This window comes from Neopelma chrysocephalum, unplaced genomic scaffold, assembly GCF_003984885.1.
Source record: "Neopelma chrysocephalum unplaced genomic scaffold, ASM398488v2 Primary Assembly neopelma1_274, whole genome shotgun sequence".
Taxonomy (NCBI): Eukaryota; Metazoa; Chordata; class Aves; order Passeriformes; family Pipridae; genus Neopelma; species Neopelma chrysocephalum.
This window is the reverse complement of record NW_020897936.1, coordinates 2,336,335-2,352,622: the sequence shown is the minus strand read 5'-3', so window position 1 is coordinate 2,352,622 and position 16,288 is coordinate 2,336,335. Positions and strand designations below refer to the sequence as shown.

Genomic DNA, 16,288 nt, shown 5'->3' with positions numbered 1-16,288 from the left:
TGATTTATCCAACTGAAAGTGTTGTCTCAAATTTCTATTTCTGTTTGTTCTGGATAACCAGAACAATAAATAATTATCATCTTCAATTATTTCTTTCTAGAATTTGATTTCTGCAGCAACTGGTGTGAACTTGACAACAGTTGATGATCCAATTCAGCGAAAATTTTTGCCAAGTTTTTTAAGGGGAATTGCAGAAGAAAACAAACTTGTCACATCTCCGAATTTTGTGGTTACTCAAGCACTTGTAGCATTGTTGGCAGACAAAGGGGCCAAACTGAGACCAAACTATGATAAAGCTGAAATTGAAAAGAAAGGTATGATATAGCTTTGTTTTAAAATGTTGATCATTAAATCTTGAGTTCCTCATTTTTACATGTAAGGGAGAGACTTGGTAGAAAAATGTCTAAATAGATATACTCTGAAAAATGTACAAAACTTGTTTTAATCAAAGGCACATTACCGTTTATGACAGACATTTTATTTAGAATTACAATCTTATTACGTAATTGCATCTTAAAAAAAAAGTCTGAATGTGTGTTATTCAAAGTCATAGAGCTGAGACATTGAGCCTTGGTTGTGCCTCCTGGTGAAATTAGGGGGAGTAACAGCTGACTGCTGCCACCCGTGTGTCTGATCAGAAAGTTGTGCTGCCTGTGCTTGGAGAGGTCAGGGAGCCATGGAGCAGCTGCTGTTGCTGTGATAAAGAGAGGGAAGGACACGGCAGTGACAGCAGCGTCAGGGGAGGCGTTTTCTTGTTCGGAAAGCACTTGCTCTCTGAACAACCATTTTAGCTTTGGTGGAAATAAGACACTTTATAATTCTATTCTTAAGAACAGAATATTCTTTTCATTTTGTGAAAATGCAGCTGGGGTTATTTTACTATCAGAGGAGCACTTTTCCTCACGGTTAACGCGATCGCGACATCACCATTTAGTCTCTTTTCTGGGAATGCTGGCTAATGCTGTGCTCGCCGTGTGCAATTCCGTGCGTAACTCATTTGGGCATCATCTCATTGTTTCGTTTAAGCAGGTTTAATTGCCCATTTGTATGCCCATCCTTCCTATGATCCCTCTGCTGTAGGCCCTCTGGAGCTGGCGAACGCGCTGGCCGCGTGCTGCCTGTCCTCGCGCCTCTCCTCGCAGCACCGCCAGTGGGCCGCCCAGCAGCTCGTGCGCACGCTCGCCGCCCACGACAGGGACAACCAGAGCGTCCCCCAGACCCTCGCTGACATGGGGGGGGACCTCAGGAAGTGCTCCTTCATCAAACTGGAGGCTCATCAGAACAGGGTAAGCCTGGTTTGCCTGCCTAAAATGGAAGGAAAAGCTCTCTGAACAGTATTAGTGTAGGCAAGGTAGAGAGCAGTTCTGTAATGAAGGCCTTCAGGTGTACAGGGACGCACACCCACACAGAGAATTCCCACACTTCTATAACTTCAACTAATTACCACATCTAGTGGGTACATCCAACCCAAAAACCACTTTTACCCCTGTTACCACCTGCAGAACTGCCCCGTTGGAGCCTTTCCAAGGGTTCCGGGCCTTCTGTCTTGTTTTGACTACAGTACATCTTATTATTGCAGTCCCAAACAGGATGTGCTTGCTAAAATCTCTTTCCTTGAAAAGACTGTTAAACAGAAATTCAGGAATGTAGCACAAACTGTGAGAAAGGGTTTTAGTAACAGTCTAAAGTGAAAGAAAATTATACAGCCATATTAAAATCTACAAGAAGCTAAAAATCTTCAGGCGTCAGTCTCACACAGCAATTTTAACACTCTTTTGTAGAATACATTAAAAATAAAATAGTATTATCTTACAAATACACTGACTGAAATGATTTCCCACAAGAAGTAATTTTTTGGAGATTAGGTTATTGCCTGAGGTAAGTTATTGCATCTCTGAAGCACAAAAATGCTTAGCTTTTTTGATGCTTCAATTAAAGGCATCATGGGAGTGTTCTTAACGACACATGAAGTCAGCAGAATCACCCTGAATGTTTTCTTAGACTAGATCTATATTTGCATTCATTTTTCTGTCGTAGTTTTCTGTGCAATAGCGGCCTGTAGAGCAGGGGTCTGTATGAAGTGTGGCACCCTTGTAACTCCTGTTTAATTGCAATATATTTATATATTGTACTATATATATTATATATATTATATTATATACATATATAATATAATAGTACTGTAAAAGTAGAAAAATAAATCTTGATTGTTACAGTGTGTTTCAATACTGCTGCTGGTGCTCTGTCTCATTGGTTAATGTTTGCTTAATATTAGTAAGCAAAAATGCCTGAGTTTCCAGTTCCAATTTTGCCATGATTACTTTGGTATTTGTAGGTCATGACGTGTGTTTGGTGCAATAAAAAGGGACTTTTGGCGACCAGTGGGAACGATGGCACCATAAGAGTGTGGAATGTGACAAAGAAGCAGTACTCACTGCAGCAAACCTGTGTGCTCAACAAGCTGTAAGTTGGTTCTTTACAACAGTCAGGTATTTAATTTGAGCTGAAAATTGTGCAAGATAATGAGAAGAGCCAACCCTCCAATATCTCCTGCATGTGTTCTCCAGGACTGTGGCTGTGTTTATGGCCTGCAGAATAAATTAAATAGCTTAAAACTGAAAACGGAACTTAAATATCAACTTGGTAAGAGTCTGTATAAAGAGATCATGTGAAAGCTGTTTAAAACCATTCTTAATTAATTGATATAAAGAAATGGGTAAAATGAAGACTGTGTGGGACTGTCATATAACAAAAAGGTGAATATCCCTTCAGTGGGTTCCAGTTGACAGCTCTAAAGTATAACATGATCATTGCAAGTGTGGTCATTTGGGTTAAGTGTGAAAAAAGAACTTGTGACTTGTGAGATTCAGGAACTGAGTGTAATTCTTCTTCATGAGAGTGTCTGGGAAGTGCTTTTCTATCATTTGTATGTGTTTAAAAAAGAAGAAAGCAGAATGAAAGATTAAAATCTAATTCTTTAGTTGAGCATAAGAGAGTTGAACTCAGGAGAATGAAGAAACAATAGTTAACTAGAAGACTGTTTCCTGACAATTTCTTTGTGATTGTTCTAGTTCTTGTTTGCTTGTGGCCAAGCATCTTGTTAGATGTGGCCTTAAAAGCAGCATATGGAGTGACAACAATATTATAGCCTTCATTTTTCTGTTATTAAAACAGTAAAAAGTGTTGTTTATGATCTTAAGGGCAACTAAAGATATCAGTGGTCCTGTTACAGTTAGCCAAAGCAGACAATGTAACATTATTTTGGGAGGAAGAGTTTAAAATAGAATTGAGAGCAAGATGTTCCTCTTTAATTTCTTGTCCAGAAACTTTTGCACTCACTAAAGATGTTAAATTTGAGAAATAAGTAGGTAATTTAATTATTTTCCAATTGAAACCCAGCTTGAAATTTCTTGGAAATAACTGGTATGTCATTCTGTAATCTGAAGTGGTTTTAGAGAGAATGTAGAAGCATGAGCAGAAAAATGTTACATAAATCTACAGTGATGGCAGGACACCAGGTTTTAGCTGAGATATTTCATGAATTCTGTGTTTTCCTGTCTGCTTAAAGAAAATACCTATTTTAATTGTTTTTTTTTTTCTATTACAGAGAAGGTGATTCTGAAGAAAGTCTGGGGTCACCCAGTGACCTTAGTTTATCTCTTGTGTGTTGGAGCATCAGTGGCAAATATCTGGCTGGAGCTACAGAAAAGATGGTGAACATATGGCAAGTCAATGGTATGCCCTTAACTACCTCTGAACTCGTTATGATGCACATATTTGTAGGGAAAGTTACTGCATGTTTGTTTACCCGAGTATTTAACTGTCTGCTCTCCAGTTTATGTGCCTGCAGTCTCCCATAATGTCTTGTGAACCTGTTCCTTTAGAGGAGGGCACTAAGTGGATGTGTGACTTACATCTTTGAGAGGAAGACTTTTAGTCGCTGTCATCTGTAATCTTGGAAACTTCCTTCTGCTGCTTTGCACTTAGGAAAATCCCCAGTTACACTGCCTGTGTTAATAGACAGTACCCAGGAAAGGAATAAATTTACTGAGTTCTGAAGAATTTAGTTGCATCCTTAACAAAACTATGTAACTTGACTGATAATTCAGCTTTGTTAGCTCGATTTTGTGCCTGTGTAGATTAGTGGACCGTTGTTTTGTATTCTTGTAACTTGGGTGAATTTCAAGTGTGTCCTAGCTCTAAATAAGATCTGTTGATATTTTCTCACAGAAAGTATTTTTGTAGCTTTCTTTATGAAAATGAAGTCGTTTTAAAAGACTTTTTGGTCTCCTAGGAGGAAAAGGATTATTAGATCTCCAACCTCACTGGGTGTCTGCTCTAGCCTGGCCAGAAGAAGGGCCAGCTGCAGCATGGACAGGGGATGCTCCAGAATTGCTGTTAATTGGTCGTATGGATGGATCTCTGGCTCTTATTGAAGTTGTGGATATCTCAGCCATGCACAGGCTAGAACTGGAACACTGCTACAGAAAGGATGGTAAGGGACTGCATCAGCATTGGCAATTACAATTGGGAAAACTTCCCCCCCTCCCTTTTTACTAAGCAAGTATAAAATCTCTGGTTTTTTCTTGTTATCATTTGTGGGGTGTGAATTCTGGTACCTCATCTGCAAGTGTCATTCATGGGAGGAGAAAAGTCTGTGGGATCTCCATCTGCACCCTCACTCCCCCACAGTAGAGTCAAACTGTTTGTAGCAACCAAGTCAAACCCTGATGTTCCTTGTTGTTGTGGAAAATCCCCAGAGATCCCCTGCAGTGTCTGCTCTGTCTGCAGATAGCGTGGAGTCAGTGTCATTGAGTTCCTGAGAGATTGCCACTTTTCCTTCATAGTTCCACTCCCAGGGGACATCAAGTAGCACATCTTTGGCAGTATTGTGTGATTTTGCATGTTGCTTCTTCAGGAAGTTTGCAGATTTATTTTTTTTTCAGAATCAATTGAGGGAATATCTACTTGCTAAGAAAGGCAAGTTGTTTTCCAGAGCTTTTCTTAGTAGCATCCCTATTTCAGATACATAGGATTCAGTCTACTTTTTTTTCCCCCAGTATAATTATTTTCACCATGCCAGAAATTTAAACTCAATTATTTTAATAAAAAGAAGAATGAGAAAACTAATACAAAGTAATCTCAACAGCTGTCATTACAGTGAAACTCATTTTTTACCATACAAATTTGAGAAAATTCTCAAAGCAAAGTATGTTAAGTGACCTTAATGGTGGAGAAGTTTGTTAAACACTTCATAGTTCAGACAAATGCACTGCAAACCCTCTTTGGCAGGAATGTAGTTAATTGAGCTTAATTAATGTTTGTGTTGTCTGTTCATGTAGTGTCTGTCACATGCCTTGCCTGGTTCAGTGAGGACAGACCATTTGCTGTTGGCTATTCTGATGGAAAATTGCTCATAGGAACGAAGGAACCAATGGAGAAAGGAGGAGTCATTCTAATCGATGCCCATAAGGTAATCTCTGTAAAACTAGTGCATAATTTCTCTAGGTAAAGATCTGTTGAAGCTATTTATAAAATCAAGTGCAGGTTATTTTGAAAACACATACCTATTTATGATACATATATTAAACATAATATATTTTAAAGGAACAGTCTACCAAATGTAAAAAAAAAAAAGAAAAGGCAAAAAAGTGAACATAGATTTGATAGCCTGTTTTTTTATCAGGGATGTACATACAGTGACAGGAGTGTTAAGCACACAGCAATGCATGACTGGATTTAAAAGCCTGGGTCTTTTAGTTGGTACAAGTGCTCCTAATAAATACTGGTTTTGCTCATGTCACATATTTTTGTTCAACTTCTTGTGCAAAGCAAAAGGTGTTTTTCTAAATGTGCAGTCGCAAAGGTTGGGAACCTTCTCTTGGCCAGGATGTAATAACAAGACATTAACAGTCCATAAATTATTTGTTAGGCTAAGAGGAGAATTCCTCAAATGTAGGTGTAGTAGGAGCCTCTTGAGTGCTTCCATGAGGTGGTCTTTGTGTCTGGAGCAGGGTAATCCCAGAAAGGAGGGTGCTGTGGTGATAAGTCTGTCCTTGCCTTCTTCCTGTGGGCTGATCTCCTTCCTTACCTCAGTTAGACTCAAAGCTGCATCTGGCCCATTCCTTAATATGTTTCCAAACCACGTCCCAGTAATTTGTACCACAGTTTCATAGTATAAAAAAAAAGAAGGAAACGTTGTGTACTTTATCAGGGAAAAAAATCAAGAAAGGTTTGCAGTGAAAAGAAAACATCTTTGCTTTCCTTTTAGTTTCTTTCAGCAAACTTCTTTAGTCTTTTTAATATGATAGTTCTGAAAAATATTATGATTTCATAATTACAACTCAGTATCTAACAATTTTTTTGAGAATAAGGTATTTTTGGTATTAATAATTAAAAATTACATTAGCTCCAAGAGTGAAATTTTCTTTTCTTACCAACTTTTGGGTTTTTTTCAATCCAATAGGATATGGTTGTTAGCATGAAATGGGATCCAACTGGAAAGATTCTCCTGACATGTGCCAAAGAAGAAACAGTGAAGCTCTGGGGGTACATGGGGGGCTGTTGGAGGCGCCTGCACTCCCTGTCCCACCCCACTCTGGTGAACGGCATTGCCTGGTGTGCCCTGCCAGGGAAGGGGCCCAAGCCCCAGCTCCTGTTAGCCACGTATGTCACAGTTTTATTGTTTCTCTAGTTCTTCTGCAGGTCTGTTCTACCAGTCTGGAGTGTCCAGAGCAAAGAAAAGGGTTTTTTTAAATCACATTCCTTCAATAAACCAGTTGCTGTGAGGTTCACGAGGCTTCAGAATTCAAATGTAAAGGGTGGCCCTGGTCGTGTTACCAACTGTTTTCTCCATGTCATGAGACCTGTGTGTGCTGGTCCTACTTGCATTTTTTTGCTTCATCGAAATATTTTTTCTAATAATATGTTGTTAGTAAAAATGGAAAAGCTACAGGGTGTGAGGAATAGGAAAAAATGCATTTATCCATTGGGAATGTGCCTTTCTACTTTCGATTAATTCATACAATACAACTTTATAGGAAGGTGGTAAGACTGCTGATATTGTAAGTTAATACCAGACCACTGATACTTGGTTAATTAATACCTTTATTTTGTTTTACTATTTCATCTGACTTGCTTTAGGGGATGCCACAATGGCTTGGTGTGTGTCTGGACTGTTCCCCAGGACATAGTGATCACACTGCAGTCCAGCTCAACTTGCTCAGAAGAATGGTGGGAGCAAGAAACAAGTGTCAAGGTAAGAGGAGTTATCTTGGTGTTTAAGGAATTCCCTCTGCTCATTGTGAAATTGAGGGAGAAGAATGTAAGCAAGTTCCTCGAATCTCAGTATTTCCTGGGAGAAGGCACTTGCTAAAAAAGGAATGTCATTTGTCTGTGTCTAGGCATTTTTAGGACAGGAAATGAAAAATCACAGGTTTAAATTTTATTTGGCTAAAGTTTATATTTTGATCTGTTTTCATCCTTCTAAAAGTTGATAAATTTATACTAAAATTTAGTAAGAGTTTCAAGTTTTCTGTAGATAAAAAGAGTTAAGATAAATTTCACCTACATAAGTTGTAATGTGGCCTTTAATTTGTAAAGGGAGGAAAGATGATAATGTGACAAGATATGCATAAAATATTGTCATAGTAATGGGTTTTTTTAAAATTATTTATTGGAGCTTATCCCTGCCTGTGGATGATCAGTGTTTATTGCAGAAGACAGGCACTGTCATGCTGTTCCATTTTCTGTGAGCAGCTCAGTGTTCCATAACTGTGTGATTATTTGCAGGATGGATACAGGAAGGCAGTGGAAGTCAAGTGTGTGTTTCAGCTGAGGGGACACATCACTCCTGTCAGGACTGTTGCATTCAGCCCTGATGGACTGGCCTTGGTGTCTGGGGGCCTCGGGGGCCTCATGAACATTTGGTCTTTACGGGTAAGATCATCTTTGATGTGGCTTGATTCTGGTTTTTAGCATGAATATCTGGAATGGTCAAAGCTTCCCCCTCCCCAGACGTGAGTTAGAAATGTTAGAGAAAGCATGGTATAAAATAATGTTATAAAATTGTAAATAATAAAACATAAATTGAAATTGTATTAGCATTGAAGTAACTTATATTTATGATTCTGTTATTGGTTAATTCTGTAGGTTTGGTCATGTTAGTTAGGCTTTGCAGAATCAGCCACTCTTTATGGTTGAAAACAATATTCTCTTATTTCAAGACTTTTTCAAGGGTAAGATAATGTGGATTATTAAGCACTTCTAACTCCTTAATATGATAAAAATTCTAGATTTTTTTACTTGTAGGGTAAGTATTTAACTCTTTGCATAGTTGTTGAACAACTTGGGAGAATATCATCCCTTAGAGGTGTGATTGCATGCACTGAAACAGAAATCATCTGTGTGCTCACACTGACTGCAGCCCCCTCTCTCCTCAGGATGGCTCAGTGTTGCAGAGTGTTGTGATAGGCTCTGGAGCAATCCAGACTGCAGTGTGGATACCTGAGGTTGGAGTAGCTGCCTGTTCTAACAGATCAAAGGTGACACTGTGCTTAAAGTAACATTCTTTCACACTTCTTACTAAAAATGCTATTTGTCTGGGTTTACTTTCTTTTCTCACCCCCCCCTTGTTTTTCTCTAGAAATATCTATCTAACACTCTCATATTTTCCAGACGTTGTTTTGCTTTCAACTTTCACCTCACCCTGAAAAGATTGGGCTTTTTTGTTTGTATCCTGTGTTTAATGTGGTGGGGCAGGGTGGAATCCTTCTGAACTCGTAGTTACAAAGATGCTGCACATGGGTTATATCAGCCCCTCTGTTTAATGGAAGCAGATGTAAATGAACAATGCAAATAGACAGCAGACAGATTTATTTCTTTTATTCCTTTATGCAGCATGAAGAAATGTTTCATTTCCCCAGCAAATAAGATAATTTGGTGATCTAAATTAATCTAAAGCAACCTCAGAAGTTTTTAAGAAACAGCAGAATTTACTTCACTGTTTGCTGTGTCAGGAACTTGTGGCATCTGAACAGAAGTTTTAAAACAGCTGATTATTCCAAAAGATGGTATTTTTGTGAATAAATATGGCACAAGTTATGACTCCTGTTAGCAGAGTCATGCTGTGTGTGGTTCTAAGTGTTTTGTGGTTCTTTGAAAGTCTCTTCTGAACTCAATAAAGGTCACATTACAGGGCCAATCCTAAACTAAGGTTGCCTCTAAACTGAATCTTAAGGATACAGCATTCACTGAAATGAACTCTGCTTGTCACCGTGTTTGTATTGTTCCTTGGAGTGATAATGGCAGTGTTGCCATGGCAATGTGAGGAAGTGGCAGATGGAGATGGCTACTCCATAGCAGATTATTCCCCAACAGAGACAGGAATGTTTGAACATTTGTGTTTTCTGGCCCCTATGGAAATTAAGATGGTTGGTGATAAATCAGTGGAGCTGCTTTGGGATTTTTTTTAATTTCTGGTGTGTCCCGTGCCTGCTGTTACACAGGATGTGTTGGTGGTGAACTGTACCTCCGAGTGGATATCTGCCAACCACGTCCTGGCCACGTGCAGGACTGCTCTGAAGCAGCAGGGAGTGCTGGGGCTGAACATGGCTCCCTGCATGAGAGCCTTCCTGGAGCGGCTGCCCATCATGCTGCAGGAGCAGTATGCCTATGAGAAGGTGAGAGGAGCTAATGCCAGCATTTCAGATGCATGTCTGGCACGAGGTCACTGTTTGAATCTCAGCTGATTCCAGTCTTTCACCACAGAGAGCCCACCAGACTTTCCTACACCCTATTTGCAAATATCCTTCAGTCTCCTCAAAGCTAGCGGTCACCTAATTTGAAAAATATTTAAAATATTAGGAAAACTCTGATTTAAGCAGGGAGGAAAGTATTTTCTACAGGCCTAACTTTGAAGGACTCCTATTTCTGAGCTGAATCATAGAATCACAGAATCAGTTGGGTTGGAAGGGACCTCTGAGATCATCAAGTCCAACCCTTGATCCAACCCCGCCGTGGTTCCCAGCCCATGGCACTGATGCCACATCCAGTCTCTTCTTAAAAACCTCCAGGGACGGAGAATCCACCACTTCCCTGGGCAGCCCATTCCAATGGCTGAGCACCCTCTCTGTAAAGAAATTCTTTCTAATGTCTAACCTAAACCTCCCCTGGCACAGCTGAAGACCGAGCTCTCTTGTCTTGCTGAGAGTTGCCTGGGAAAAGAGACCAACCCCCCCCTGGCTCCCCCCTCCTGTCAGGGAGTTGTAGAGAGTGAGGAGGTCTCCCCTGAGCCTCCTCTTCTCCAGGCTGAACAGCCCCAGCTCCCTCAGCCTCTCCTCATAGGACTTGTGCTCCAGTCCCTTCCCCAGCCTTGTTGCTCTTCTCTGGACCTGCTCCAGGACCTCCATGTCCTTCCTGAGCTGAGGGCCCAGAGCTGGACACAGCATTCCAGGGGTGGCCTCACCAGCACTGAGTACAGGGCAAGAATCACTGCCCTGGACCTGTTGGCCACACTGTTCCTGAGCCAGGCCAGGATCCATTGGCCTTCTTGGTCACCTGGGCACACTCTGGCTCATGTTCAGCTAACGTGTTTCCTCCCTCTGCCCTGCCTGTAGCCCCACGTTGTGTGTGGAGACCAGCTGGTGCACAGCCCCTACATGCAGTGCTTGGCCTCGCTGGCCGTGGGCCTTCACCTGGACCAGCTCCTGTGCAACCCGCCGGTGCCTCCCCACCACCAGAGCTGCCTCCCTGACCCCTCAGCCTGGAACCCCACCGAGTGGGCCTGGCTCGAGTGTTTCTCTACCACCATCAAAGCTGCAGAAGCCCTGGCCAAGGGAGCACAGTTCCCAGAATCCTTCACTGTCCCAGACTTGGAGCCTGTTCCAGAGGATGAGCTCACTCTCCTGATGGTAAAATTTGATGTTTTCTCTCAGCAGCAAAGCGTGTAATACAATCCACATCTCTGTACTGTAAAAATTTACATTTATTAATATAAGCACCAGCAATAACTGTAAGTTTATTTTTTAATTCACTGGTTACAATATACTGTTAAGATTGCTCTGTGTGTGTGTGTAATGAGCACAAGTCAGGAGCATATTAAAAAAACAAATTAAAACAACCCAATACTGTGACAGTAGTTTTCATAGGTGGTAGAAGCAAGAAATGTAGAGTTTTGCAATGCTATTTTAAGGGTAACTTTGGCACATTCCTACACCAAATTATTTTGCTAGTGTCAGTTTGCTTTTTGACTTCTTATGACACGTAAACCAGAATGGAAGTTTTTGATTAAGAGTTTTTTATCAGCAAGGTGTTTGCAATTGAATCGTTTTAAGCCAGTGTTTCCAACTGAAACTTGTAAAATCCTTAAGCATCAGTAAACAGAAAGAGATTACTTCATAGAGAATTTTGTTTGGTTTGCTTTTTTTCATTTGGATTGCAGGACACAGATAAGTGTCGTTGCTGCTGTGTACACATCCATTCTTATTGCTATATCATTTAGAATAATTTGAATATTGTTCTTAGAAAGGAAAATGTGTCCATAACAATAAAATAATGTGCATCTCTTGAGCTGAATGTGGTAACTGTGGCTTTTGCTGTGTAGGATAACAGTAAATGGATCAATGGCATGGATGAGCAGATCATGTCTTGGGCAACATCAAGGCCAGAGGTTAGTGAAACTTGGTTTGGGGTGTTCTGGAGGATTTTTCACTCTTTGGAAACATTGTAGGCTGTTGCAAGTACTCTTGTTCTGAAGCCTTCTCTCCTGCTCTTCCCTAGGATTGGCACTTGGGAGGGAAGTGTGACGTGTACCTGTGGGGAGCAGGCAGGCATGGACAGCTGGCAGAGGCTGGGAGGAATGTCATGATACCAGTGGCAGCACCTTCCTTCTCTCAGGCTCAGCAGGTGATCCCTCAAAACCAGTCATGATCTAAGGCTTTACCATCTGTTATTTGTACAGCTTGTCAAAGTCTCTCTCTGAATATCTTCTCAATTTGTTCTTTGAATTTACTCTAAGTACCCTAAAACATGTATTTTTACTGAAGAGGAACTCTTTAATTATTTGACAAATTCATACCAAGAAGCTAATGAAATATGACAACACAGAATTACTTTATATGAGCATGATTTGAATTATTTTATATGATTTGAAAATACTTGCCCAGCTTTAAAATAAAACATGTGGCAGTTTTGCTTTCTGAAATAGCATCAACTTGATATAATATTATCTTGACATAATTACAAAGAACACCAATTAAAAGGAGATGGTGCATTGTAATGCAGGTATTACAGCTTTGCTGCATTTGACATATATTAAAATTCCTTCCTGTCTTTCTAAACCAGGTGGTTTGTGGTCAGAATTGTACCTTTGTCATTCAAGCTAATGGCACCGTTTTAGCTTGTGGTGAAGGGAGTTATGGGCGACTGGGGCAAGGAAATTCTGATGATCTTCACGTCTTAACAGTCATTTCAGCACTGCAAGGTAACACTGCTGGGTTTGAAAGGAATCATTGAGAGAGCTCAAATGAGCATTTTGGTAGTTAGTATAATTGTGTTGATGCTCTTTTTGCAGATTTAGACATTAAATATTGTAGTCTTTAATTAAAAAACACTGAAAAAATAAACTAACTAATAAAGTTTCCTTGATGTTTAAGTAGTCATATGTTTAAATTCCTTAATTTTAAGAAGTCTTCAGGGAAAAGTCTTTGCTCAAGTTAGGAACATTTAATTTCAAAGCTATTGGCAGGACAGGGGTATAAATTGTACATGAGAAAATGAAGGTTTTGTTCAAAAGAAAAGTAAATTAATTGCTATAACAAGGAAACTGTTACTGTGGTTTGTTCTTTTCCCAGACTTAATTGGCTGCCATTAGGCACACTTGTATGTGAAGAGTTTATTACAAGTTATTTGATCTTTTGATTTCTCATTTTTCTCTAACAGGCTTTGTTGTAACACAGCTGGTGACCTCTTGTGGGTCTGATGGGCATTCCATGGCTCTGACAGAAAGTGGGGAAGTCTTCAGCTGGGGAGACGGAGACTACGGCAAACTGGGCCACGGGAACAGCGACCGGCAGCGCAGGCCTCGGCAGATCGAGGCCCTGCAAGGAGAAGAAGTGGTGCAGGTCCCAAAATATTCTGTGTCTCCTTCAAACTGCAGGGCTGGTAACCCGGTGCTGTGTCCTCTGAATGAAATCAGGCAACTTCTGCCTTCTTTGGGCTTTCTGGACCAAGCTGGTGATGTCCAGTTGAAGGATGTTCATACCACAGAGCCTGTTGTTGGTGTGGGATGTTGATGGGCAGTTGGTACTGGAGAAAGCTAAAAATCTAAATATTGTCAAAATACAGACAAACTTCCCTTCATCTTTGTCAGGTGACTTTGACCTACAAATCTGGTCACCAAGGCCTAACAGTGCCATATTTGGCTTTGACTGGAGGATTCTTTATAAAAATACAAGATAATCACACAGCAAATTCTTCATGCAAATATCCTCTAGTCCTCCTCCATAACATTACCATTGAAAAGAATAAGAGATGGGTTGCTGGAGAAATCATTAATACTAAAATGTTTGTATTTTAAGTCTTTAAAAGTGAATATAGCTTAGAGGAGGAAAAGGTATTACATATATACATGTAATAGCCAATATAATCTTCTGCCCAAATTTAAAATGTGTGTAAAAATGATGTTTATTTTGCTTCCAGATGTCATGTGGCTTCAAACACTCAGCTGTGGTGACAGCAGATGGCAAACTCTTTACATTTGGAAATGGCGATTATGGTCGATTAGGACTTGGCAACACTTCCAATAAGAAACTTCCAGAACGAGTGACGGCGCTGGAAGGTTACCAGATTGGACAGGCATGGTTTACCTAAAACTAGCCATGGATCTGTGTTTAAAGCTGATGTTTGTAATGTATTTAAGTGTTGAGTTGTGGCTTTTTAACCTTGGCTTTTATTTTGGTTATGATGGCAGTATTTGACTATGTGTAATTTTTTTTAATAATTACTTTCCTGACTCTCTTGATCCTCTTTTTGCAAAACTGCCCTTGTTTTTTAACATCTTAACATTTCAAGATTGAGGCAGTTTTAAGCATGAATCAATGAGCTTCTTTATATTTTTAAACAGGGAATATGTGTAGCATAATACTATCCTTTGGCTCTATGTGCTGAGAGGAACAAAAGAAAATACTACTGTGTTCTAAGTGTCTTTAAAACACTCTAATAAGCAGTGGAATTTTTAATGGTTTTACATAGATACTTAATTTTTAAACACTGTTTTTCTTCTAAAAGGTAGCTGGAGTGTTTAAGTTAGTAGTAAGTTACCAAAAATGGTGGTAACAACATATTTCTCTCCCTCAGGTGGCCTGTGGCCTCAATCACACTGTAGCTGTGTCAACAGATGGCTCAATGGTCTGGGCTTTTGGAGATGGAGATTATGGGAAACTTGGTCTGGGAAATTCCACTGCAAAGTCCTCACCACAGGTTAGAATCCATGGGGAAATTATTCTTGGCATAAATTTTCAGTATTGTTCAACGTGTTGTACAGTGTTCAGAGGTAATTTTCAGAAGGTAAATTATTAATTCCACGCTGTTGTAACACAATCTGGCACAAGTAATTCTAGTGACACATTATGCTGAACCTGGTGCTCTAAAGAATTTCACATAAATTATAGTGACCTTATCTTAGTAGCAATACAAATAGCAAATATCAGAGGTTTCTCAGATTTCTTGTTTTGGAAATAGGGGGGAAGGTTGTTTACAACTCATCTACTTCATCCAATGTCACTCCCAGTAAAAAAAGAGATACTCTGAATCATTGTACATGATTCAAAGATGTTAATTCTGTTAAAGAAAAACTCTGTTTCTGTTTTCTGTATTAATTTCCAAGTGTTAAGTAATATAATCCAACAATGTATGCAGTGCACAGGGGGAATTAAAAAAAAAATTTCCTTTTTTTGGAACCAGGAGTTTTAGATTAAATTCATGTTTGCTTTCTGTTTATATATACTCTTGTAATTCTATACCTTGTTTTCCTTTCACTTTACCCCCTTAGAAAGTGGATATTCTTTGTGGAATTGGAATAAAAAAAGTTGCCTGTGGAACTCAGTTCTCTGTTGCACTGACAAAAGATGGTCATGTATATACTTTTGGGCAAGGTAAGAGAATCTGTTCTTTGGACATTTCCATCTACAACCTTGTGTGTATTGCAAGTGAAAAGGAAGACTATTAAGACACATTTCTAAGACTGACCTAATGATGTTTTTTAGAAATGTGCTGACCTAATCTGAATTTTGGAACTTCAACAACGTAATTTTAATGTACACCTAAAATCCAGATTTGTAGCTCTGTGTCATTTCATTTCAGGACAGCCTTTCAGGTTTGGGGGTTTTTTTCAGTAATTCCCTTTTTGAAGAGGATTTTCCTAAAATTTCATTGAATTCCACACATCCAAGGACATTGGGTTACTTCAAAGTTTACACAGTCTAATAAAACATGTTTAAACAGCTGGAGAGGAGAATTTCCATGAGCACAGAATTAAACAATAAATTCAAGCAAATAACAGTAAACTTCTCAAGTCAGATAATTCTTCTGTATTTTAAAACTATACATTTACATCTAGAAGTCTTGGTTTAGTAGAATTTGATCTTGTTTGAGCCTTCAGCAATATTCTGAGCTCTGTGGGAAAAGCACTGGTTTGTAGGAAGCATCCCCCGTCTTTCTCCCTGATTGCAGTGGTGTCCCAGTTCCAGGGCTGCATGGAACTGCTTTCTGTCCCTCCCTGACTCCTCCCTTTCCGTGTCCCTGACTCCAGAGGTGTGTTCCCATTCCAGATCGCCTCATCGGTTTGCCCGAGGGCCGTGCCCGCAACCACAACCGGCCCCAGCAGGTGCCGGTGCTGTCAGGGATCTTCATCGAGGACATCGCGGTGGGGGCAGAGCACACCCTGGCCCTGTCCTCCACGGGGGATGTCTATGCCTGGGGCAGCAATTCCGAGGGGCAGGTATGTGCTTTTTTATTCTCCTGGCCCTTATAAGGCTGTCATTGTGCTTCACAGATGTATTTGGAATATTGATTGTAATGACTCTTCCGGCAATTTCCATTATTTTCCTATTTATTCCCTGTAGCAGTCTGGGAAAGCACTCAAAACATTCTAGGCAAATTATCCTCATCCAAGGTTTTTTAAAAATTTATAAATTTTTACCTAATTCTTGAGCTGTCTCCAGTTTTTTTTTCAGCATAATAAAATTTCTGGTTGGTGTCAATCAGATTTGTGAACTCTTTAGGTGCTTTT

At 39.9% G+C, this 16,288-nt stretch overlaps 1 protein-coding gene across 1 annotated transcript in view; it reads left to right on the top strand.

Annotated features, from left to right (window-relative positions):
• The window catches only part of HERC1 (HECT and RLD domain containing E3 ubiquitin protein ligase family member 1), a 118,541-nt gene that overhangs the window by 93,505 nt on the left and 8,748 nt on the right, over window positions 1–16,288 (top strand). Inside the window, exons 51-70 of the mRNA XM_027704409.1 lie at window positions 101–314; window positions 1,081–1,286; window positions 2,336–2,463; window positions 3,608–3,735; window positions 4,295–4,495; window positions 5,343–5,473; window positions 6,467–6,666; window positions 7,144–7,258; window positions 7,792–7,938; window positions 8,442–8,543; window positions 9,507–9,680; window positions 10,617–10,910; window positions 11,603–11,668; window positions 11,779–11,904; window positions 12,343–12,481; window positions 12,940–13,121; window positions 13,699–13,854; window positions 14,356–14,478; window positions 15,050–15,152; window positions 15,828–15,997. Coding sequence (XP_027560210.1) covers window positions 101–314; window positions 1,081–1,286; window positions 2,336–2,463; window positions 3,608–3,735; window positions 4,295–4,495; window positions 5,343–5,473; window positions 6,467–6,666; window positions 7,144–7,258; window positions 7,792–7,938; window positions 8,442–8,543; window positions 9,507–9,680; window positions 10,617–10,910; window positions 11,603–11,668; window positions 11,779–11,904; window positions 12,343–12,481; window positions 12,940–13,121; window positions 13,699–13,854; window positions 14,356–14,478; window positions 15,050–15,152; window positions 15,828–15,997 — 3,105 coding nt within the window. The remainder of the gene's footprint in view (window positions 1–100; window positions 315–1,080; window positions 1,287–2,335; window positions 2,464–3,607; window positions 3,736–4,294; window positions 4,496–5,342; window positions 5,474–6,466; window positions 6,667–7,143; window positions 7,259–7,791; window positions 7,939–8,441; window positions 8,544–9,506; window positions 9,681–10,616; window positions 10,911–11,602; window positions 11,669–11,778; window positions 11,905–12,342; window positions 12,482–12,939; window positions 13,122–13,698; window positions 13,855–14,355; window positions 14,479–15,049; window positions 15,153–15,827; window positions 15,998–16,288) is intronic.